Source organism: Watersipora subatra, chromosome 6, assembly GCF_963576615.1.
Source record: "Watersipora subatra chromosome 6, tzWatSuba1.1, whole genome shotgun sequence".
In the NCBI taxonomy this organism is placed as follows: Eukaryota; Metazoa; Bryozoa; class Gymnolaemata; order Cheilostomatida; family Watersiporidae; genus Watersipora; species Watersipora subatra.
In genome coordinates, this window is record NC_088713.1 from 60,482,248 (window position 1) to 60,508,727 (window position 26,480).

General features: G+C 37.2%; 2 protein-coding genes across 9 annotated transcripts in view; both read right to left on the reverse strand.

Moving 5' to 3' along the window:
- Positions 1 to 1,510: 1,510 nt before the first annotated feature.
- On the reverse strand, positions 1,511 to 13,245 carry LOC137397949 (uncharacterized). Its single transcript, XM_068084045.1, has 4 exons — positions 13,144 to 13,245; positions 9,100 to 9,247; positions 4,780 to 4,921; positions 1,511 to 1,602 (listed from the first exon to the last, which is right to left on the reverse strand). The coding sequence occupies exons 1-3, from the start codon at positions 13,184 to 13,186 to the stop codon at positions 4,807 to 4,809; spliced, it is 306 nt and encodes a 101-aa protein (XP_067940146.1). The 5' UTR covers positions 13,187 to 13,245; the 3' UTR covers positions 1,511 to 1,602; positions 4,780 to 4,806.
- Positions 13,246 to 22,695: 9,450 nt separating this feature from the next.
- LOC137397927 (dynamin-1-like) overlaps positions 22,696 to 26,480 on the reverse strand; it is a 36,449-nt gene continuing 32,664 nt past the window's right edge. For 7 of the 8 annotated variants that reach the window (XM_068084016.1, XM_068084012.1, XM_068084011.1 and 4 more), the window contains one exon: positions 22,696 to 23,370. In XM_068084016.1, the coding sequence (XP_067940117.1) occupies positions 23,304 to 23,370 (67 nt within the window). In that variant the 3' untranslated portion in view covers positions 22,696 to 23,303. Of the gene's footprint in view, positions 23,371 to 25,789; positions 25,892 to 26,480 lie in introns of those variants that run through there. The other variant, XM_068084015.1, reaches the window with a different exon arrangement.

Below are 26,480 nucleotides of genomic sequence, written 5' to 3' on the forward strand. Positions count from 1 at the left end.
ACAGTGGCAGGTAATGCTGTTTTCTGCTATATGCCATTAGCCTGGCAAATTGCCAATCATTAATTTGAGTAAGCTAGTATCCGTATTGCTAAACTTAGTAATAAGAGCGTGAGAGCAAGCTTTAGTGACATTGCGTAAGGCAGAGCGCTATGCGCATTTTAACGGAAATAGCGGCTTATATTGCCTAATGAAACCATTGCAGCTGACATGGCCTAATTGAAAAAATTATGGCCTAATGATCTAGAGGCCCTGAGATCAAACTCAACACAAAGTAGATATTTATTTGCTAAATTTTAATAGCTATATCTGGACACACCGTACGACAGACTTTGAGATTTATAGATATATAGATGAAATAGGAAATACATTGTATTGCTAGTGTTCAATGGATTGTTGGATGACTATTCAGTGAGGCATTACGATTGTTATTATAGTTTTATAGCGTGCAGAGCATAATAGTCTTGTTGTTTATTCTATGACAAATCAATCATTTCCTTATATGTTGCTTGAAATATAATCATCCCTGCAAAATGATCAACCTAAACATGTCTACCAAAGTGAACAAATAACCAAATGGTTAGGTTGCTGATAACATCTATGGAAGTTTTATGAAACACCAATGAAACTTTTATGAAACTTTTCTGAAACATTTATAAAACTTCTATGAAACTTCTATAACACATTAATAATGAAAATATTTTATGAAATATTATATGAAATACAAATATTTATGAAACATCTATGAAACATTTATAAAACCTCTATGAAACTTCTATGAAACTTTTATGAACTGTTTATGAAACTTCTATGAAACTTCTATAAAACCTCTATGAAACTTTTATGGACTATTAATGAAACATTTATAAAACATTAATGAAAATATTTTATGAAATATTATATGAAATACAAATATTTATGAAACATCTATGAAACTTTTATGAAACATTTATAAAGCATCTATGAAACTTCTATGAAATGTTTATGAATCTTCTATAGAACATTTGTGAAACTTCGATTTACAGCATGAGAATAGCATCTCATTTTTTAAAAGGTTATTGTCTCTGAAGACAGAATCTATTTATTTAAAGAGTCTACTACCTCATCCAGGGATTAGATTCTGATTTGAAGCTGATTATATTTTATTGTTATTAAAAACATAAGAGGACAACGCTCTCTTAAAAACATAAGAGGACAACTCTCTTAAAAACATAAGTAAGTGTCTACAAAAGTAACAACAGCAATTCTATTGATATATTATATTTAGATCAACACAAAACAGGATATGATGTAATCGATGCATGTCTCATTTAGTTGGAAGACAGTGTTGAGCAATACTCATTTGCTTATAGAATATAAAAAGACATAATACTTGATTAGTAAGTAAGTACCTTCAGACTTGAGAATAAATAATAAAAATCAGTATAAAAGTGCAATAACAAGCCTTAGGACCATAATCAAACTAGAAAGAAACTTAGCTAAAGCTTTGAGGACTAGAATTAATTGAGAGATAGCTGAATAGGTTAGGTTCATTTCTCGGGGAGACAACTTCAGTTAATAGTTCGTTAAGCGATGAAATATTCTCACCATCATCTTATCAACGATCTAAAATTAACATAGAGTGATTAAACATAGAGTGGTGAAAGGTGGAATGGCTTTGGCTTCACCAACTAGCTTTCTCCAAAGCGAAAACAAGCCCGCTGTACTACCTTGGAATTTGGAGTTATCCAGCCTTGGATAATATCTGGGCTTAAACAATTGTCTAACGCAGTGGTTCTCAACTACCTTGGAGCCATGGACCCCATGAGCTCTTTATCTCAAAGTCACGGACCCCTTTATAAACATCATAATATTTGGTGTTTATAACAATGCATCTTAAATTGGCGTACATTATAAATTAGAATAATATAAGAGTCAGTAGATTTGACAGTTTTCTATTTATTTATTTACATAAAGCAATGCTATACTAAATTGCTTTGACTGTTAATTTTCAGTTTGTTCGTGGGATAGATTATACTTCTTGTTTTCACCAAATTCTCAATCTTTGGGGAAATGGTTGACAAAGCGCATCGCATGTCCTCTTCAAGTCCCAGTCGGTTTTGTTGTTTCGATTTGAGAACAGCCATGGAGGAGAAAGCGGACTCGCATAAGTATGTAGACACAAATGGGAGCAGAATTCGAAGGGCGTGTTTGGCTGTCTGTGGATATGGATGAATCATGGAAGGCCAAAATTGTTCAATGGTTTTATCTTCATAAACATCTTTGGTTATTTTACCGATCTGCTAGTTTCATTTTGTTATCAAATAAATACAGTTGCCAAATATTGTCACAATTATGATCAGTCAGCTACCATTAACAAGCATTCATGATATTAATAGTCGCCATTGTGAAATGACCCAAATTTAGTTTTACATTTAGATTTTGACTATAAAAATTAAACTGCACAGCTTTGCTGCTGTCCTATTTTATTGACTAGGTCAAACAATGTGACAACGACAAAATACTTTGCCATTTTATATTATAGGTGGAAAAATATTAATGAAAAACTAGGGAAAAAAGGCCGTTGTTTGGGTGAATTCGGGTAAATTATATTTAAATTTAAGCATATACTAAGACCACTACCAATCTGAAAATTGGTAAAAATAAGTAAGTTAAAATGTTTTATTTTCCATGGATCTTAGTATATCGCTGAAATTGAAGAGGGAAAGTGAGAATTACGTGTTTGCTGGTTAAAGGTTGTGTTGTTTTGTTCTACTAACCGGAAATCAGGTACTATCCAGCGATTGACGCACATAGGTGATAAAAGTCTAAACCCAAAAACCTAACAAGACAACGCAACCACACTGCGGGGAATTGCATTAGCCCAGAAACCCAGGGTAGCACAATCCCAACATATTTTGATCATTAAACCCCGCCCATATGATAGCCGTCGTCTATCCTTTTAGGGTTTTATATCATTGATCCAACCACTATGACAGAAATAGCTGTAAATAACTAGCTAGAAAAACCAATACTGGCACCAGCCTGTGGACCCCCTCAAAATCTCCTGTGGACCCCTAGAGGTCCATGGACCACCAGTTGGGAACCACTGGTCTAACGTGACCATGTCCGTCTAAAAAATGACAACTTTGATTGATAGGTGAGTTTCGCGACCGACGATGAGAGTCACGCATGCGCTTGAGTGAGTGCTGTACTGCGATTTTCATTAGTTATTGTTACTGCCATTAATATTACACTGTACTCTATCACAAGTATAATCATATTTTACTCTCTCATGTATACTGTGTATGCATATTGTACCGTTTTGTAGCCTAGGAGTATCATTGTGTACGATATCGACTGTTTAATGTACAACACTAAATTTTCAATGTCCGGACCTGGCCGAGTCTGTACTTGTTCAAACAAATAAGGGTTGTTTGTATCAAGTTCTACAATATGGAGTAATCAAATTACTAAACTAATCTAGGTATAAGTACCACTAGAGGGATATTTCATAAGTTTTTCATAGTAACTTTCTCTGTTCATTGCAGTATTGAGACTTTCGGCAATGAGAAAATTTTGTCAGTTCAATTAAGGCTCCGCGTTATCCCTCTGTATTCAGAAGAGAAGTCTAAACAAAAATATGAAAAGAGGTTAATAATTCATTAACAAATATTATGAATAAGTAATATCAATGCCCGCAAAGCAGACACAAAGGGGCAGGATTATGACGCATTGGAACTGCACAGCATCATTGCAGTGCAGCTCATCATTGCACTGTAATGCACTGCATACACTGCATCATTGCAGTGCAGTACGTAGTAATTTTGCAGTGCTTTACAACTTTCTAATGTTTAGTTGACAATTGGTGCTGCTGCAACTGCATTTCTACTGCAAATTGCTCACTGCAATGTACTGCACATTCACATCCATGACGCATTACTTGAAACCCAGCAATTCGCGCATACTGCGAATGTGCATTCATCAAAACTTGAAACTGCATTTTACTGCAAATGCACATTTGTATGAAGTTGATACTGTTGATCAACTGAAAGTAAAATAGTCAGATGCTATGTTTAACAAATTCATGAGCCTGCACTCTAAATTTCATATCATTTTGGAATAGGAAGTCAGGCATTATCATCATTCGGATGAAATTAGGGTCTTTGTAATGTATTCTTATTACCATTATTAGTGTTATTATTATTAGTATTCTCGTCAACATTATTTGAACCATAATATATTTTTATTTAAAAAAATTTTAATTTTTATTCTGTACAATATGTTAATTATTATCGATTTGTTTGTCCACTCAAACTCACTTTGAACAGCATTCACGTCTTGCAATTGTTCTGTGGTTGCGCCAAGCTCACTTCAATACTTGATTCAGCGATGAGTTTTCATTAAAATGTGTTACACATGTGTGTACAGTGTAATGCAGATGTTCCTACTGCATCTAGCTCTGTGAAATGAGCACTAGCAACACTGCGGAATCATGATTTTTTCATAATGGTTACAACCCTGCAAAAAGATATACTTTGATCAGGAGTCGCCTTCTCATGTAATATGTTGCCAGCCATTTTACCTTTGATAGTTTATTTTAATGTCTCTGTTATGCCACCGTTTTACCAAATTGAAGAAGCTATTTAAAATCTAACCTACTAACTAATAACAACAGTTTCGTACATTCAAAACTAGTGTTTGTAAGAGATCCATATCCTGTTTTTACTTTAAAACTGATTAATATGCATGATCCTATATTATAAAAGCTTTGAAGTTAAGGATCAAGTTTATCAGACTCACCTGTAAGATAGTCATTATGATTGGTTGTCACTGGTTAAGTTTTGTAGACTCTCTTCTTTCTTTCTGCTTAGACAGAGCCAGACCCTGATCCATTTTATCATCAAGCATGCGGAAGAAGTCTATCTGTGACCCAGTCGTTGCCCTACAAAATAAAATCTAAAATATAAAATGAAGTTCAGGATAATCGTTGACCTTGACTTTGTAATTGAGAGGAGTTAGGAGACTCTTTATCTAGTCTTGTAGAATATAGGATCCATCTGTAGACCTTTATAATCCCGTCATGCTGTATCTTGTTGTACGCATTTTGGTAGTAAGAGCGGACAACTGCTAAACTATGATTTCAGTTGTGTACTTTTTCAATACCGAAAGGATAACTGTTCTCTGTACCTTACTAGATGCCCCTATCTAGTTGTTACCTCTAACACATTCTGTTCTACATGCTCTTTCATTTACGTTGCCAGGATCTGTGTGAATACTTTGTATGGAGTTTTTAGGTGCGTAACTTGACAGTAAGTTTTTTACGTGGTGCCTCTTGTGGTTTTAGTGTCAGCTTATTATATCTTAATGCCAGCCTGACATTTTTACCATTTTCCCAAACCCCCTCAATGGTTTTCACCCGTTCATTCAATCATAAGTCCCATGTTGATTTATACATCATCCACCAGTAGTTTTGAATTTAATCGACTCCAGGAGCACAGTCCACAGCTGATAAAGCGAAAAACAAGTATTACTTTTGTGATTTTTCACAGCTGACATTCTGCCGGTATGTTTAGGGTTTAAACTTTTGGGTAAAACACCTAACCTGAGAGGTCCAACACTTTTCTCCAGGTTTTTGCTGATGACCAAATTGTAACAAACTGCACAATCTATGATCTCATTGTTCTTTTAGTGTGGTCAACTCATTCTCTAAACTTTCCACTGTGCTGAATTGCCCAATCACAATCATTGTCACATTACCAGATGTCGTCCTCTATTGTCTCCTCAATTCCACTGCTAATTCTTGAAATCTTTAACTTTTTATCATTCCTTGTCTGCCACTATTTCATCTCCTATTTATACTACATCAACCTGGTCCAGCTGCATCGATCAGCCAGGTTTGCACCAGAAGCTTATTTTTCACCACAATATCTGGTCGCTTAGCAACAATCACATGGTCTGCCTGTATTGCCATACTCTACTGGTGCAGTGGAAACATTACTTCCGCATTTTATTGCTGCTGGATGTGAAAATTCTCAGGCTATTGCAGATAAACTGGTGGGCATATTTCAACTCGAGCTACACCTAGTTCATCTATTATTGGTTGTTTCGTGTCCAATAATCAGTGTGTTGATCAGCTGTTAGTAGGTGACTCCTATCTCGTCAACTATTGGTTCTTTCGGTTCCAATAAACAGTTGGTTGATCAGCTGTTAGCAGGGGACTTTGTCCCGCAAAGATTCCCAAAGCTCTGTTCTTTGTTCTTTCATTTATCATCATTTTAGCTGTTCCATTTCTTCCATTTTTTCCATATTTGGAACTCATGTCATTGACAGAGATTTCAATGCACGAGTCTTGATACACGCTGCATAATATCACTATTACTATGACAGGCGGTTACCACAGCATGATGTTGAGCTGGTGTCAGTATTTCTGGAACTTGGGTCAGAACAACTAACCTGGGAGATCCAACATCTTCCTGAGTATTCTAGCCAATCCCAGCAGTGCAGCAAATTACACTTTTGTGATTTCCTTCTGGTCAGTATTCAGTTTGATGAGCTCGTGTTCCAGATTCTTGAATGTGCCTAATGTCCCAACCATGATAGGGGTGGGGCACCTAATGTCCCAACCACGATAGTGACAATCGCCACAGGTGTCTTCCAAACCTGCCTGACCTCTCTTGCCAAATCCTGATCCTTCTCTACCTTTTTCTGTTTTCAGTATTTTACTCTCCCATCTTCTGGTACAGCCATATCAATCAGACATATCTGCCATATTACCATTTCTATCCTTAAAGGTTGACTTACAACAAAATTCATATTACAGTTATTTGATATCAAAAGATTCACCATGTCTTACTCTGTTGTGTTGTAAGCGCAAAATATGTGGGAATGTGATTACAAGCTCTTAAAAGCTAAAACCGAACAGTTAATCACAGCCATTCCAAAAACGCTGTAGGTTGGAATACCTCTCCAAAACAGCTCAAATGTGACATAGTTGAACACGATGTGCTTCTGTTTACACTTTCATGCACCCTCATTCGTTGAAATATTTTCAAAAATATACTTCATGCATTCAATAAAACACTTACACGTCTATTGTTCTTACCCATCTATTTCATTATTATTATTGTAATGCTGTCACTTTGAGCACTGATATCCCCAAACCTAGCCTAAAAATTAGTTTGATTTTTTCCCTTAGCTCGAGGGGGTGCATATCATCCTCTGATAAACATGAGGAGTTTCTTGGTCACCTGTGAGGGTCGAAAAATGCTGCATAAATTGTTCGCGCCATTTGGTGAAAGATATGGGTCATATGATCAGATTACAACCAGATAATTAGAGCAAGCTGAAACGAAACTGTAAAGTAGTGAGCATCTATATTTGATAGGGCTTTCTGGTAGAACCCAAAGTGTTTGTCATAAACTAGCGCTACAAGAAGTGTTATATTGAGCCTTTTATTGGCCGTTCATTTTACGTGATAACATCACGTGTCAAAACAATAACCACGTCGAACTGAGTACGTCATCAAAATAAAGAGATTCTAACCAACGGCAATTTTTTTAACTGTTCAGTTTTGAGCTTTCAAGAGCTTGTAATCACATTCCCATATATTTGGCACCTACAACACAGCAGAGTAAGACATGGTGAATTTGTTGATACCAAATAACCGTAATGTAGTATTTTGTTGCAAGTCAACTATAATATTATTGTTAATGTTTGTACACAGGGTTTGATAGATAATTGTGTTAAGAATCAAGTGGAGCAGCTGAACTTGGAATTTCAGTACTTTTCTTTGAGAGCTATTACTACTATTATTATTATTATTATGTCTGTGTAGCTAACATACAAGGCAGCATGGTTCAAGCATTGCTGCCAAAGTTTTGCTGCCAAAGATTTTGCTTCTTACTAAGTTGTAATAACGTCTCACAGCACTTTCCTTAGTAAAGCAAATGTACAAATAGGAATATTTTCTATCTTTAAATTTACGTGAAATTAAGCTTTCCTCTTAAATAACAGACATTTTCTCAGGAGCAAAGTCATGTAGCCTTGACCAGGTATCTAGCCATCTATAATTGTATGCAGGTGGCGGCACCTCATATTAGATATACAAAGTCACAAGGAAAACGAAGAAAGGTTTTTCAAAACCGCTGTCGCTATACTCAAACGATTTGAGAGTTAGACGCTACATTGTGTAGGCTACTAGTCTAACTAACTTAAAAATATGATGAAGTGGCACATAGTAAACAGCAGTGTAAGGTGAGATAGTCTTTCTATGAATCTATGTGTAACACATTGCTAGTTTACCAGATCAAACTACAATCTTGGGAGAAATAAATAATGAAAGGATTCATATTTCTATTTACTTTAAATTGATTTCTCATCGACCTTTGGGAGTCTCACTTGTTTAAGTACAAAGAAAATACGGTCCGGGAGTTGTCTCCAGAATGGATCTGGAAGCTCTCAGTAGTGCTATCATTTGTCAAGTATTCTGCCATAGGCAGGTCCCTCAGGCCAGATCTCTCAGATCTTCTCCAAATGCTTGCATTAGACAACTCAGGAATTTACTTAGGAAAGTACTGAAGTGGCTTCCTGTTTCCTGCCTCAGGCTCTGTTAGGGTTGCTTCCCTTAGCACAAGAGCAAAGGAAGATCAGAGAACCTTTCTGACATTCCATCGTAGGAATTGAACTACTGACCTGCTGCCTGGTAGTAACGGCTTCACCACGACTGCTGCCACAAAATAAAGGTGCTGCAAGTTCTGCATTCCTTCTTTTTTATGAGTCTGTTCATATCAGGATCATAATAAAAAGTTTTCAGGGGTTTGCATTGTTTTGTATCAATACAGCGTATACATTAAGAAAAAACACATTCCTAAATACAGTTGTCAAAAAAAAAACAAGTTTGACAGACATCTAGTAGTGTGAGCAAGGCTTCTTACTCTATTTGAAGAAGTACAAAAAGGAAAATTATTTTAGATTATTGTGAGTATTTTAAAATACTTAAAATTTTGAAGTTTAAACTTTTAAAATAAAGTTTTGAAATACTCCAACCATACACACATCACTATAAGCATCTATCGACAAGAAAAAAATGCAACAACTATACATAAATGTATGCATACGTACACAGAGTTGGTATTCAGAAGATTGGAGGCTCCTGGCTTGCTGTTCTTTACGATCTCATGAGTGACGGACGGACGATCAACAATTGATGACTGGGACTTCCTTCTGTAGTTTTCAAGTACTTCGCGTTTGGCTTTCGAAGGTCTTCTTGCTGCAAATAGTTGAAGTTTCAACTTTCTATTAATAGAACAGGAAGTAAAGAGATCTTACTACCTACTAGTCGTATTCCGACAGAGGAATACTCAGTCCTCCTATAGAGATCAATAGTCTGTTGAATAGACCTTCACATCTAACATAGTAGATGGTAGACAAAAACACTCAAAAATACTCTTGATTTTTTTCACTGAGCTTGTACTTAGCATGCCTTTCGGGCATATTTTTAAAGGCCTGAGAAAGCTTCCGTGATAAACCTTACTGGCAGTATTTTTTGCTGTCAGTAGGGTTAACAACCAATTATGCTGACAACGAGACCTTATCTTTGAGGCACAGGGGCAATTTAAAAAGTTAGTAGATTTTAATTAATGATATTTTTCTATCATTTGCGATTTTTTGGATGTTTAAGGTGATTTGACTGCCAGGATGTTTTCAGATTAAAATTGACAAAACTTGATTGTTGTTAAAAAACTCAGAAAAAAATGTGCGAAATGATGTCACTAGTTACTCGGCTACCTATCTCTCTCATTATTGATATTGACTATTGCGTTGCTCTTTGCCACTATAATAGATGTCATAGTTACACTTTCAAATAATCTGTGCATTTTAACGGCGATCAAGTTTTCTCGATTTTACTGTTGAAACACCAAAATCAGTCAGATCATCTCAAACATCAAAAACTAATTCAATTGATAGAAAATACATACACTTTCTTATAAAAGCCCCTAAAACTTTGTTTAAGTTCATAAGGACAGCAGGTTAGATTTTGGAAACCACAGCGCCCTACTATGTGAACCTGTAAGACACTGATGTCTGCACGGCCCAAACATATATACTAGTTTATAGCAGTGCATGGAAGAGATTTTTCTTTTATTCGAAGGATATTGTGGTGACATCAAGGTATAATAAGACAAATCTTTTGACAAGAGTCTGTTCATGATGGGTATCCTTTATGTATGTATACTATAATTATAAATACTTTATAATACTTAAAATGCCTTAAATCTGCTCCTTTCTTTGAAACGCCCTTATAATGTTTTTTATAACTTTTATAAAAAAGTTTTTATATACTTACATTTTTTTTAATTTATTTTAAATTTAAATTTATTTTATATGTTTTTTTTTCTCTTATAATATGCTCTTATAGAAGTTAGTAAATTGAAACTAATATTTCTAACTAACTTTCCATATCTAAATACATAATTATTAGATATAGAAAGTTTACTAAAGCCGGCAGCTTCAGTCAGCAGCTTTGGCTCTGTAAGACCACGGCAGCATATTGATTTGATGTGTAGTTAAAAGTCAGTGCTGATCAGCTCTTTTGGGACACAACGCCTCTGCTAGTATCTGAAATTAATCTCAAGCTAAAAATATCAGATCAATAATGTCCTGCATGTTTGCTCTGAAATAATCTATTCTCGTAGCACTGAAAATATCCTTCCTGACGTGATCAGCGCCTGATATAACATGTTGCTGTTTGTCTAAAATACATTTCAGCAGTTTATTGGCTAATTCGATTAGCATCAGCTACATCTTTGTTCTTTCTAAATGTACCTAAAGCCCTAGATCCTATCAACTGTTTCATAGAAACGCTTATACATGTACTATCTTTGTATCATTTAATCAACAACATCACATAAATAGAATTCTTTGGACTGTTCGACCGCTGATATCATCGATATTATGTGTGTAAAAAACACTGAAAGCTAGCAGAGGCTGTAGACTATTACACGTAGAGACCGTGCACTGCTGGAAGCATTCATTTGTACACATAACACTTTAGCAGTTCGGGAATATTGCTAGTATTCTGATTTGACTTTATTTTGTTTTAACCTAAGAAAATCTGCTTGTGTAGAAAAAATAAAATTTAACTTAAAGGTTTTTAACTTAACATTTTATATTGAGCCTTTTTATATTTTATTGGCTTTTAATTTCACGTGATAAGATCACGTGTCAAAACAATAACCACAATGTTTCAATATGTCATCGAAATAAAGAGATTCCAATCTACAGCGTTTTCGTGATGGCTGCGATTAACTGTTTGTTTTTGAGCTTTTAAGAGCTTGTAATCACATTTCCACATATTTTGCATCTACAACACAACAGAGTAAGACATGGTGAATCTTTTGATACTAAATAATTATAATGTAAATTTTGTTGCAGTCAACCTTTAAGAAAATCTGCTGGTAAATAATAAATAAAATTCAACATATGAATTCAATATTATTTTAAAAAACATTCTCATGAAATGCGAATTTTTTAAGTATAGCACGGGCATGTTGTTAAAGTTTGGTGTGTTCAGCTGTTTTTGTATGTGAGGCGGAGCTATGAAGTGGGTGGTTGGGTATACAGGATAGTCTGTTAGGGTACTTTAAACAGAAGATTCAGAAGTACAAAAAGTTCATCAAAGCCCTCCATCGCTATGTTTCCATGATGCGCAGTGCTTCGGAGTTGCGCTATCTCCGAATCATGGAAACGGCATCTTCGCACTGAAATCACTGCGCACTGATCAGTGCGAAGCCAGTGCAAATTCGCAGCAAGGAAACAGCGATTGCGCAGCGGCTGCGCATAGCTCTCATGCCGTGGAGATGGATTCTTTGAGGGCCATAAACTAGTACAAATGTTATCCCGCTAATCTTGTGTTTTTTTTCTATTCGTCCAATCTTCTTTCACCTAAACTTATTTATGGTCTGCACCCACGAGGATGATGAGGTGTTTACTTTCCTAGACTTTGTTTTCGATGCCAACACTTTTCGAAAAATAGGTGGCAAGTCCTAAATTAACGTTTAAATAATATATTACTTAAAAACACCTATTAAAAATATATTACTTTGTAAAAATTGTGTTAAGGTTTGCAAAACCTTGTGAATGTGTATTGTAAATAAAAGTATAATGATGACAGAAGCATAAAAAGACCGTTTCTGACGTTCGGTATCCGTGATCGATTCTATTTCTCCACCAGGCGATTCGATTTATACGATTTCTCTTCTCTGGCTAATTTGCTGAAAACCACTGTGCAGCATGGAAACGTACAATCCCCTCGACTTCGGAGGGGGCTGCATCGCAGTACTGCGCACCATGGAAACATAGTGCATATGTCCTAATTTCGGCCTAGACGGTATTACTAACAAATGTTATTAATATGAATGTAATTAAGTCTACTTGTTTTCCTTTTGAGCCGTTTTCTGCCAGAGTGCAGCAAAAATAGTAGTGACATTGACACCATTTCAATATGGCTGCAGTAGGAAATCACATTACCAAGTCGCAGTCTCTGGCTGTTCGTCGAAATCGACAATGACTTGCATCTTAGTGATGCATGCGTGGGTCAAGCAGTACGGCAGAGCAGAGGTGACCCTGTTCTCAGTTTCTACCACTTCTGGAACTGTCAGATTAACTTGAAGGGATGCATTTCGCAACACGTCCGATCTGACAGAGCCAGGTAGCCATTTCACTTGCCCAATGTGTAAATGACAGATGTGGATCTTTAATGTGCCCGCGTTGTTAGTGTGGTACACAGAGACTCCAAATTATGGTCTAGATCCAAAAGACCCAGCAATTTAGGGTTGAAAGCTTGCTGAGAGCTTTTTGTCAGATCGGCATTAAGAAAGACTCAAACCGTCAACCTCGTGGTTGACAGTCCAAGATGCTAAGTAACCAGTCACAGTACTCTATCTTATATCATATGCTGTAACTATTCTTACAAAAACTCTTACTTAGAAGAAATATTCTAGCCAATGATGATGATAGAGTAAATAAACTAAGGTAGATGCCATATCATCAAAACTAAAAACTGTTTTTGCGGGTGCTACCCACTACCCCCGTCTCAGCCTCAGCTTTGTAATAGTCCCTCAGGCTTTGTTTGGGAGTTTGAAGTTGTTAGCATAAAAAACTTACTAGACTCAACAGGTGCAGTGCGAACACTACTCCCGCATCCCATCGCCGCTGGATATTATAACTCTCAGGCTATTGCGGATAGACCGGTGGGCATATTTCAACTCGAGCTACCCCTAGCTCGTCTACTATTGGTTGTTCCCTGTCCGATAAACAGAGTGTGATCAGCTGCTAGTAGATGACTCTGTCCAACAAAGATTCCCAAAGCCTTGTTCTTTAGTCAGGACTTTCTGTAAAATTGAAATATAAAAATATATTTATGCGTTATTTATTTATATTATATTTATTTATATTTATGCGTTATTTATTTTATATTTAATAATATTATATTTATGCGTTTGCATGAAATCTTTAGAAATCTCTTTACTGTTGTGAAGTTATACCTACTTCTAGTGATTGAGCTACTCTGAACAATTGAAGTTGGAATCTTTGGAGTTGTCAGACCAAAAGACCATCTTCTGGTACTTGCTCATTCATACACCCTACTCATTGTACCCCAAACTACACGTACGTTCTATAAGATATCAAATATACGTAATATTTAAAGTAGGCCTATTTATTTTTGAAAGCGTGCGATTATAAAAGCTTAAAAAAATCACGGGTGTAGAATTTTCTTTCAGTATTAAAAGATGCAATGCACTCCTCAGTGTACGACTCCACACCAAGGCTTTTTAACGATTTCTTAAAAGCTTTGGTAATGTGGTCATTATTTTTTTTATTATGTATTATTGTATCTTACTTGTATTGTTTTCATTGACAAATGATTGTAATTAAATAGTGGTTAATAAATCATTAAAAAAACTTATTTACTTCTATTAGAAGTTTATGAGCAATATTATAGTACAGAAAACCTTGGTTGTTGATAGGGACTGTAAGCAATCTCTCAGAGATCAAGTATGCTTGGTATTGTCGTATGTCCGTATGTCCGGATCATATAAACTGTATAGTCATATAAGCTGCATCGCTAAACATAATCGCGTAATCAAATAAAACGTTCGCTCGCCATGCCGTTTCTATAATGGTGACCTTCACCCGTACATTGCATTTCGGGAAGGTTTTACCTGCGGCCTTTTGCGAAATTTGTTCAGCGCTAAACTATTGCGATGCCGCCGGCAAATACCAGCAGTCCTCGGCAGTACCCGGCGCCTAGGTTCCTATTTCACCGCTAATAGCCTGCGATGCTGTCGCCAGTGCTTTGCAACGTATATGGGAACCAGGCTTTATCACAAGCAAAAGCTGTACATGTTTTGAGAGCATTGTAATACAAGCAATGGCTCTGTGATCTTGGCTGGGCGTGTTTGAGTCCAGCAGCAAAGGAACCTCAATGACTGGAGGCTGCAGGGAGCAATTTAAGATTGAATATCATTTTTGTCACAACCAGCGGCTATGTTGGGAATTGAACCACCAACCTCTACACGTTTACAAGTTTAGGCGCTCTAGACCACTAGACCACTAGGTTAATATAACTAATTACAAGATTAATACTGTTTACATTCAGATTTGACGATAAGTGAATAAAATGTAATGCCAAAATGCACAAAACGGAGTGATGACATTTACACTAGATCTCTATAAGTAAATATCATGGCTCCGTTGGTAAGGTTTCCAAACAATAGTACATAAAAGCTAGTAGCGTACTTCGCCTTTGGCCCTGGGTCATTAGAAATAAAAACTCTCAAACACATGTGGATCTTAGAGAGAACAGATTTAAGGATACTAGGCTTCTAATATCCGAAGGGCAGCAAATACTCTTTATCAAATACGTATTATGTCAGCCCAGCTATCAATACTGGTAGCTGAAAAGTCACACGAGATAAATACATGGTGACATATGCTCTTTTCCAAAAGCAGCTAGAAATAAACAAGTATGGCAGCACAACGACTCACTCTCCATGAACCTGTTTACAGCGATCGCATCGCTGAGGGAGAGAATACTGACACCTAGATGCTGGTCTGTAGGAGGTCTTTGCCTGTGTTTACTCTTCAAACCTTAGTTATCTCATATATAGCGAGCAGCTTCTTAGAAATTCAGATCGATGAACTGATGACTAAATTTCCGCTCTTTTGTTCTTTTTAAAACCATTTCTATATTTTAAGGCATGCGCTGTCGTTGTACACTAATAAAGATGTTAGCCTCAAGCAACTCGATGTCGGAGAGCCGTGTGAATGTCACATGCTACAGGAGGTCAATAAGCTTATATAATAGATATACAAACAGAATTACTCGTCCAAAGAGTTAATAGCCTGGAAATAACAGTTCGTAGTGATTCGTACACGACTTGCTTAGAAATCACCGGTGGCCATCAATAAAGGCTTATTGATCAACTCGAGAGGCTTGCTGTTCATCTATCATGTTTATTGGGAGTCATGAGATCATTGCCTGTCTATAGAGTCGTCTAATTGGATAGCTGCCGGTAAGAGCTTCAAATGTATGGCTGGTTCTATCTGTAGTCTCTTAACATGTATCTATACTCTCGACAAAAACAAGTGGCATCAGGTGTCCATTGTTTAGCAGATAAAGGAGAGGTTGACATTAAGCCTGGTTCCCATATCGATTGCGAGACCCCGGCGGTAATCTTGCGCAGCAAAACACTTGCGACGCTAGGCTTGGTGGCTTCGGTTCACATAAAGCTGTATCGTTAATAATGGCACAAAAAATGTTCGCTCTCCATGCCGTTTCGATTATACTGACCTTCACCTGTACAGTGCATTTTTGAAAGGGTTTGCCCGCGGCTCATCAAGAAATTTGAACAGCGCTAAACTCTTGCGTTGATCGCCGGCAGCTATCGGCGGTACTCGGCGCGTAAATTCACATTTCACTGTTGATAGCCTGCGGTGCTGTCGCCAGTGCTTGCGGCGTATATGGGAACTAGGCTTTAGCTTGACATTGCCAGTGCCTCATCATTGACTCCACCCTTTCTTTGATAGCCCCCACCTGCTAATTTACTTACATCATCTCTTCAGGGACGTCACATCATCACTAACTCCGCCGCGTCATTGACAAGCTCCACCTCTTTCTTAACATAATATCTTCATGCGTACCACGTCATCACTTGCTCTGCATCCTCGTTGATAAGCTCCACCTACTTTTGACATCATCTTTTCACAGGCGGTGCCTCATCACTAGCTCCGCCTTCTCATTAATAGGCTCCACCTCTTCTTTTGTATCTTCACGGGTACCAGCTCATACCTAGCTGCTCCTCCTTATTGACAGGTCTGATCTCTTCTTTAGCAGAATCTCTTCATAGGCCCCACCTCATCACTGGCTCCGCCTCAGCATTGGCTCCGCCTCTTCATTAGCTCCACCTATCCATCGGCTCCACCTCTTCATTGGCTCTATCGCTTTACCGTCTTCCATCCTTTCCTGACTCTATCCCTGCGTACCTTGACTCACTTCGCCTTTTCATCAGCTCTGATTTGTCGCTCGCTCTAGTTTGTGGTGGGCATAACTAGCCCACCACATACTAGAGCAATAAGCAACAAAGTCCCGTCTCCAAATATTCACTGATTCAAATATTCACTCTTTCAATGTCTCTAGCGCGTCACTGGAAAAACCAGTTAACTAAGGAAAGACTGACATTAGCTTGACATTGTCCCGCCTCATCACTGGCTCCGTCTCCTCATTGGCTCCGCCTCTTCATTGGCTCAGTTTTCTTATTGTCCTCATCTCCTCACTAGCTCTACCGTTTCCCTACCTCCGACTATTCTAACCTTGATTGACTTTGTCCTTTCGTTGGTTACACCTCTTCATTTTTTTATTTTTTGCTGACTCCTCTCTGCAGTCTCCACCTTGTCACCCAGATTTATTGAGTTTTGGTCTTAGCCAATGAGAATAGTGACAGCAAGATATGTTCTCTATTCCAAAATAAGTTAGCTATCAACAAGTGGAAGCAATGCGAGAGAATGTTATTATAGTTGGGCAATTAGAAATGTTAAATGTCTAAAAACTAATGCAAATTTATTATTGATCTTTCAACCCACCAAATCATGTTAACCTGAGATGAATCACACTAGACCAGATCCCACGTACAGTACTGTAGCGTATCGTATCATAGCGTATCATAGCGTATCATACCGTATCGTAGTGTATTGCACAAACTCTGGCAAATGGTTCTTTCACTCAGTATGTGTTCAAATTCTAAACCACCGCTTAAAATATTTTTAGCATCAGTTTTACAATTATTATTATAATAATATATTATTATTATTTTATATATATTCATATAAATTTGTAGTTTTCAATAGTTCTCATGCAGAGCTTAAACAACACTTTTATCATAAAAAGTGATACAAATAAATACATACATGCATGCAATTGCTAGATTGCTCCGCGCCACTCCTGACTGACTGTTTGCGTATGAGAATTGCTTAGTCAACTAGTAGCATGCTAGTTGATGACATTATATTGTGAAACCACACACAGAGTTGTCTAGTACGAACTCTGTCTAGAATTACGTATCTACTATACTTAAAAAATGTATAAAAAGTTAGTTATTTGAATTGAAATAAGTATTGCTGCCGGTTATACTATTCAAAGTCAGCATTTAGGAGATCAGAGATGATTCGGTAATAAATGATTGTTTTTGTTACGGTAACAGATGCACACTAGCAAATTTAGTCTAGAAGTATTTTATTGAAAATACGCAAGATCGCTGAAACTGTTGAACTAAAGCATAAACAACCAAAATTGATTCACAAATAAACTAATTAACCAGTCAGGGTTAAGTTACGAGAGAGATCAAGCAGCACTTCTTGGTAAAAGCTTTTTTGTTTTACCATCGTCTGCCATGTTCTCATAAATTTTGTGTGTTGAAACCACTAAAGAAAGAGCTACAAGATAGCTATCTCCAAGATGGGTTGCCTCATGAACCCACCCGTCATTTCTACTGAGCTATTTTTGGAACATAAACTAGAAAGATATCAACAGAACCTTTGCCTGAATTCAACGACCAGCCAATAGCATGAGAGAGGAATTCCGATATGTCGCAAAAACTAAATGAAGCTTTTTTGAAAAACCAAAAGTAAGTATTTTTTCAAGCTAATTGGTTCAAAATTGCATGAGCAGTTCCTAAGCTATAAACATCTTGATACGAATAAAGGTAAAAATATGATTGTAAGTTTTACTTATCACAGAGAAATTCTTATATAACTTTCTGCATTTTATCCACAGAACTGAGCCATCGAGTCATCAAGATAGTTTGAAACATGTAATAGGCAAGTGTTAGAAATAGCCCTCTCATGCTTACGCCTAATTATGTCTTTATTGGTAACATTTACTGCATTTCACAGACAGTTCATACAGTTCATACATTGACTGTAGTTCATAAAACTTTAAAATCTACAATCCCTACCTATTGCCAAGCAAAACAACCAAATAAAAATAATTTATGATTTACCTGTGAGCTGGTTATTCACAATAAGAAAAGTAGAATTTTTGATAAGTTGGAGAGATTCAATGGAGCTTGCTGATAGTCAGAGGTCAAACAATGCCAAACATTGATTAGAGAAGACGTCATGAGCAAATCTTGTGCACTGTTACAGCACAGTCCAAGCAGTACCTATCATTACAGCTAGTTAATAGAACATACTAGCTGTGTACATCTCATTCTATGAGGGCACGTAACATTGCATTGTCATAATATGGCAATGCAATGTTGACAATGTATGTTGACAGATGACACTTGCTAGCAGGTGCTATATTATAGCATCTGCTAGCAGGTGTCATCTGTCAACATACTCCAATAACTTATGATCGCTTTTCTGCAGCTAAGATTAAAATTTATAAGTTATACCAAAACTTCGTCCTTTAAGAAAACCTCTAAAACGTTCTAAAAATGTGCAGCTTGTCCATGTTTTTTATGTTTGGCAGCAAATAGAGGAAACCTGTGAGTCTGTGTTTGGAGTTACATTTAGGGAATGCTGACTGCCAATCTCAAAACTACTTTAATGATCTATATTCTATAGAAGCTCTGTTGTATCTGCAACAGCTACCTGTCTCTATTCATATATAGTACTCAGAATATACTAGTCGTAGGCCCATAAATATTGTTTGAATTTCCTTAAAAACATACTAAAACTTAATCTAGTGGCCAGAGCCCAAAAGGTGTGTGCAAAGCTATATAAAGAATACCTTGTATCAACTAGCCACACCACACCAGATCAAAGGTAAAACAGTTTGGAATGGAAAAAGCTTGTTAACACATGACAACTAGTGACAATAAATGTTGACACTTAGTAACAAGTGTTACCAGAGTAATAGCAGTTGACACATGTCAATGAGTAACAATAAATGTTGATTCTTGGTAAAAAGTGCTAGCACCACCGTCATAATTGTTGACACATGTCAACAAGTGGCAATAAATGTTGATAAATGGTATCAAGTGTTCCCACCAGTAAATAACTGTTAACACATGGTAACAAGTGTGAGAACATTGTGGTAAATGCTAACACATGCAACAAGCACTATCACGTGGTACCAGTGCTAATGCATGGCACCAAACGTTAATACACGCTTACAAATGTTTGTAAAAAGTGTTACTTTCTGTACTATTAACATTGCAGTTACTAGCATGTCTCAGACATCCCCCAAGTTGCTGCTCAACTAAATCAGTACTCAATACGCTACCGATATGGTCTCCATGCTGCGTACCAACTTGTTGTAGAACTCAGTTCTTGCTAAAATGAGCCAACTAGTGTAGGTGGTTATTACAGAACAGTATGGTAACACTAAATAGGCAGCCACATACCTTATGCAGGCAGATATCTGTGCTAAGCCTCTGCTGACTGGATAATCACTGACTGGCAGCAGCGCAGATACTGCGAGCATTCGTCAAGGGCTGACTGATTAACTGTGAAGGTGTTTTGTCGAGAAAGGTCTATACAAATATGTATGAATAGGCTGGTGATTATTGCTGTTTACCTTTATTCATGCGCTTACAACGTTACGGATATAGACAGCCTTGCGTGTCTGCAGCCTTCTAACAGAATATCTTTGATAATACACATGATATTTTATTACTATAATCCTGCGCTGGCTCAAGCCTGGTTTACACTATATCGCCGCCGTAGGTCCATGTTTTCCGTTCAGCGTTCATCGTCGATTATGTGAACCGTAAGCCGATGGCATCGATGAAGCAACATCGAGAAAGTTTGCAGCTGTCAAACCTACCCGATATTTCGCCAAGCATCAATGACCGCGTTTCAAATTTGAACCATTTCAGCGATGGTAATTCGCTGTTGCCGATAGCGTGATTTATTTATTTCCGTTTATGACAGTGGCTGCAGGACTAGTATTTGATTTCAGTAATGCAAAAACAAAAAGTCTTTTTCGCGGACATTTAAAAAGAAAAATGAGAGCACTATGTCACTGATGCAAACAGGATAGGTTTGTGATGGTTTGAACATCGTTATCATTGACCATCACTGAAGTATTGTGGAATCAACACCGAGATACAGCGATATAATAGTGTGAATCAGCCTTTAGGAGTGTTTTATTTACTAGCAAGTAACAACAAGAGACAATTATATATCATTATTATAGTAGATTATTATATTAGATATTATATATCATTATTATTATAGACAATATCATTCTCCATTGTCTTATCATATCAGCTGTGATACCGCGCGAGGAGAGACCATGTTATAATGGTCAGCACTCCCACTATGGGATAACCAGAAAGGGTATCCAGTCATAAATTGCTTTTGTGCTAAGGGAAACAACCTTGACAGAGCCTGAAGCAAGAAACAAAAAATCACCTCAGTAGCCTCGTAAGTAAACTCCTAAGATGTCTAATCCAAGCATTTCAATAAGATCATGGCAAGAGGGACCTGTCCCTGGCAGAATATTTGACAAATGATAGCACTATTGGGACAACTCCCAGACCCACTCTGGGGGCAACTCCCAGACTTATTACAGGGCAATTCCCAGACCCATTCTGTTCCTAATGATTGCTAGAATTCCACAAAGTATCAGTCAGGACTAATGACAACTAAACCCATTGGGCTTTGTACGACTCTAATTATGCAACTGACGTCAGCCAGGAAAAACGTTGCAGCAAACATGTGGCGGCAGATCGCTGGGCCCGAGGCCAAGGGTATGATAGGACAAGCAGACGAACGCATTCGGTAGAACCACCAGGTCGACCATTGGGTCGGTTGCTGAGTCAATCCTTACCGTGCATCGCAAGGACTACATACCCAAGCCAACAAAAGACAGATCCACTGGCATTCTCTTGCTTACAATTCATTGTAAGCGCACACACCGAGTTGTATTATAAATATACATTTATCAAATATATATCTTTGCCATCATACTCAAGTGGTTTGATTCTTGTGGAGCAGTAGGGGAACACGGCAGTTGCCTTTACAACATGACATCCCTGATATACCACTACACAATTATTAGTTTAGTAACTTTTATGTTGGAAAATCTGCTTGACACAGTAATTCTACTAGAGAAAACCAGCAAAATAATGCGTTGCTAAGTGACAGACTTGAATAGAAGCGAACATAAATATACAACTTTTAGTATTAATTAAGGAATTTCAGTGTAATAGCTATGTCCACAATTATTCTTTGATTCGGCAAGGTGGTCAAGTGACGCAGATCGTTGCGTTCATGGCTGCTAAGCCAAACATTTATGTTTTATTATCAAGCGAGTCAATTTTTTTAATCACATGCTTGGCTTCAGACAGATAGATGTTGTATTATTAAGAGTGGTCTATCCCCATGTTTATGTTGCTGTTAACCCCACTGTTCTGGCAGTTTCTAGTGACTCATGCTCATTTGTGTGTGACTTATGAAAGACGCTTATTAAATATTGAACATTCAGACAAGCTGTGATATTTATTTAACTGTAATAATCTAACAATAGATGGTATGAATTATGAAGGTAGTCCCATGCGCTGTGAGAGAATATTCATATTTAATAACTATCTGCTCAAATATCATTAGATGACGAAAGGTGGTCGGGTCGAGTGGCGCAAATACCCTAGGACACTTATATTTCGCCAGTATTTAGTTTCGTGCGTAGCATACAGAGTAAAATTTCGCTGCAACTTAATTTCGCAGCTCTGATGAGTGCGAAAATATAGTGATGTGAAAATAAATGCAGTGAAACAAACATAATTAGATTTCTCAGGTTCGGTTCACCGGTAAAAAAATATTTTCCAATTCGGAACTAGTTTGTAATTGTGAACCGTAGGTAAAATTGTGTAGCCGGAATCGATAATGCAATTTTATTGCTTGCTGCCATTTGTTTCTTGGACTATCAATGAACAAAGCTATTTAATTCCGCGTTTTCGCTCGTTCGTTATGACAATTTAGTTTCGCTCATGAAATTTTCGCGAGAGGATGATTCCGCGAAAACGCGAAAGTTAGATGAGGCGAATACATAAGTGTCCTAGGGTAGTAGTAAGATTTGCTGAGAACCAAAATATCTGTGTCCAATTCCTGTGCAGTGCAATGTTTTTCCTAACGCACTAGTGTGGCTTCAAAAAAATGTACACTGATCTTATTATAGTAAATATTATAGCTAGAAGAGACATGGGAGAGTTCCAAATAATTCGATTGTATTTCAATACAACACAACAAAATAAGTGAACATCAGAGAATAGTTGGTATGATAAATGCTGTTGCTATGTACACAGCAGCCAATACAAAGTTACATAATGACCAAACATTTCATAAGTAGGTCGCGGGCTGCTTGTGCAAAACTGATAAACTATGCATAGAAACTATACTCTATAAAATAAAACTGACAATGAAAAAATATAAAACTATCAGCAACTTTCCAATAACATTTTGTTCCTTGGTGTTACGTCACGGCTACCAAGCTATTAACCATGGAGCAAACAATATTTTATGAACTCTATGACTAGACACGTGGATTAAGATGACTTCAGCTGATTACAACGATATATGTGCTGGTGTGACAGTTCATGGAAAACTTGAATTATGGTGTATACTGATTTTCACACGAACAGAAAGAGATTTCAGGTCACATGACATCCAAGTCAAGTCAACTCAACAATATGACCTATAGTTCATTGATCTCAACTGAAAGATCTTGGTGAATGCGCTAGACTCCGGCAGTTTTTTGCTCCTAAGAAATCTAATATAAATAAATTTTTATATAATAGATAGTTAATATAGAATTCCATTCATTGAGGTCGTGCAGGAACTCCTGGTCGACCTGGTATACGTGGGTTGGAAGCAGTGGCTGGTCTTCTACAAAGGTAAATTAACAGAACATCTCGTAAGTTCTAACTACCCATGATGCAATTGCTTAGACTAGAAGCCATCTATTGGCTGAGCCTTGAACCAATTGTGCCGACGCATTATCGGTACCTGTGAAAAGCAACAGCTTGTGTCTAGCTAAACACCAAAGGCCCGGACACACGTAATGCCAATATTTTGTGTCATAAATAACTGGGATCCTAATTATAGATTTGAATGTTCCGATCTGACCAAAAAGGTGTGACCTGACTAAAAATACGATCCTATTCTCTGATACAATAGCAAAGGGAACAGTATGATCCCTTTGCTATTGAAGCGTTAATTTCATCTGCTGAAAACACATTTCGACTTACGGACAAGAAAAAAGTTCAGCGTGTCGATCTCGCACAAAAATGCCGGGCAAGTGATCATAGGCCCGAATTTCCTGGTAATTTTCACCCTATTTCAGGCTTGTGTGTCCTGGCCTTTATATAATAAACGCTACTAGATACATTGACAACGACAGACAAGCTCCTGAGCCGCTAACCTTGTCATCAGTTCATAATGCAAACTAAATATTACTAACACAACATATTGTTACAACGCTCCATAGTTTAACTACTGTCAATAATAAAGAGCACTTAACGCTGCATGCCACTCGTGCGACTCAGCAACGACGGTGCGAGGCAGCAACTAAACAATCATATAACAGTATGAGCAAACAGTAAATGATAAGTGACAATAGCAACTCACTCATCCTCGGGTGGTACTACAGTCCTATGAATGAATGAATTGGTTGTCAGAAGATATATGATAAAGGATGCAAAAAAAGGGCTGCCACTAGCCATTATTATTTATTTGGTTTTATAGTTATACCGGACACCTTAACTTGATCTCCAACTTTGAGCCTCTACAGATACATTTCACCGACATGTGAATAGGCAGCGGTTAAGGATAAATTTGAACCAAGTTTCAGTAGATTTTATTAGAAAGTATCAGTATGTTTCTATGATGATGTCTTGTGATTGTTTTTGATGCTAGAGGTAATCTGACTGACAGGATGTTTCAGGATTAAAATCGACAAAGCTTGATTGCGGTTAAAACACTCGGAAGAGCAACATGAACGAAATGACATCACTATTTGCTATCATTGCGACAGTTGACATCGGTTATGGCTTTCAAGTTGCAGCGTTGTGCGTATCTATTCTGTCAGTCTCTCTGCAACTGTAGATGTCATAATCACACTTTCGCTTGATCTGATCGTTTTAACCGCGGTCAAGTTTGGTTGATTTTGATCCTGAAATATCATGGCAGTCAGATCACCTCAAACATCAATAACAATCATAAATGACAGAAAAATGCAAATATTTTAAATTTTGCGTAAGTTCATCTTACACCCCATTAGAAGTATACAATCGAGTGACCACTACAAATACAAGATTACTATAGTTGTGCGAAAACATTTTCTTATTTTATTTACAAGAGGTTACACATAGTCAGAGCATTACCCAATGAGTATTTGCCACGGAAATCGTAAACAGCGCAAAAATATTTTGAATACTATTGAATAAAATTGTATTTTCATATTTTCTAATTCATACTGACTTTTTCAACCTAAATTTTTTAATTTTTCAAACGAGTTCACATCTACAAAAAAACATAAACCCTGATTTCGTTACAAGAGATACAACAGCACCTAACCATACTCGCCAGGGTGAGACTGGAGACCCAATGGTAAAGTGGTTTGTGCTCTTTTTAGGAAATTCACAAAGCTAAGGCCTCTAGGATACCAAAGATTATTATCGATTATTATTATTGATTATTACTATTGGTTTCAATAAATGATAGTATTAACAGGTAGTGTCAAAAACGCCTTGCAAAATTTTCATCATTAAAAAAAGGCTTGGCCAACCGCGATACGTTCTCACATGCAGTTTGATTTGTCAATTATGCGTCTTTATTTATAAGCTGTCACAAATGCAGGATGGCAGCATCAACTGACACTATTGTAGTCAGCAGAGGCCACAATACAATATAGCAAGCCACTTCTAATCATTGGGTAAATAATATGTGCAGTAATTAGCACAAAATCCTGAACAAGCACCACTGGAGTAATCTGCACAATGTGGAGAAAACTATGTAACTACTTCTAAATACTTTTTATGATGTATTGCTAAAAGCTTCAACATTACTGCCTGATGACTCCAGATCGGACTAGAGATATTGTGGTGCATAGATTTTTAAAGTTCCGATCATTGTTTTTAATTCGAATAAGTGATGTTTTACTATGGCATTCGTGTCATGAGCGTGTTATAAAATATTTATTAAGCCAATCATAATGCACAGCATTTACAACTAACAACAGATATAGTAAAGGCAGCGGGTTGGCATTTCAACAGCCTAACAACTTGACCTTTACTTCAGCAGTGCTTGCTCAAGGACAGTGTCAAAGACAGACAACTATCAAACAACTTACAAGCTTACACGAGAACCAACCTAGAACTTGATGAGAGGTTGAGACTTCTTGACAGACCTGCACCGCAGAGGAAATAATGTTACAAGACCTTGACTATGCCAAAGACAAAAAAAGGGACAATTTCGAAAATTCACATTTATCTCATAGGCTAGAGTTGTAAATTATTTTGGCAAGAAAAATGAGTTCTTTCTCCTAGGAGATAGAATGTTGCATATGCAGGGTGTTACACAAGTAACGTGCCTTGCCAACTACTCTTCCAGTATACCATGCCAAGGACTTGGCAAAGAAAAAGGCTATAGTCATATCAAGTTTAGTAAGGCTAGTTCAAGCTGCCTGCTACCTGCTGCCGAGATGTGTCAGATGAGGTCAGAGAGATGGTTAAATGCTAGATTGCCTGCATTAGGTTAGAGAAAGTCCCGAAGCTGTGGTTAACCGGCCCCACGTGTATGACAAAGGAGGTACCAGAAACCAGAGAAGACTACCAAGTCATACTTGCCATGCATTGGGTAAGAAAACCTCCATTTGAATAAATGCTCAATAAACTAGGAGTCAGCTAATAACTGACCAATCACACGTCTCAGTAAACAAAAATTGAACACAATGTTGTGCATTGTCAGGAGTTCTCAGGATATTTTAAGATAAGCCA

What these genes read in the sequence shown, in the direction of transcription:
- LOC137397949 (XM_068084045.1), bottom strand. Translation starts at nt 13,186, where the DNA reads ATGGGATGCGGGAGTAGTGTTCGCACTGCACCTGTTGAGTCTA. An exon ending in CACTGCACCTGTTGAGTCTA is followed by an intron (nt 9,248 to 13,143) that starts GTAAGTTTTTTA and finishes AACTATTTGCAG; the next exon opens with CAAGAAGACCTTCGAAAGCC. An exon ending in CTTCTGAATACCAACTCTGT is followed by an intron (nt 4,922 to 9,099) that starts GTACGTATGCAT and finishes TTTATTTTGTAG; the next exon opens with GGCAACGACTGGGTCACAGA.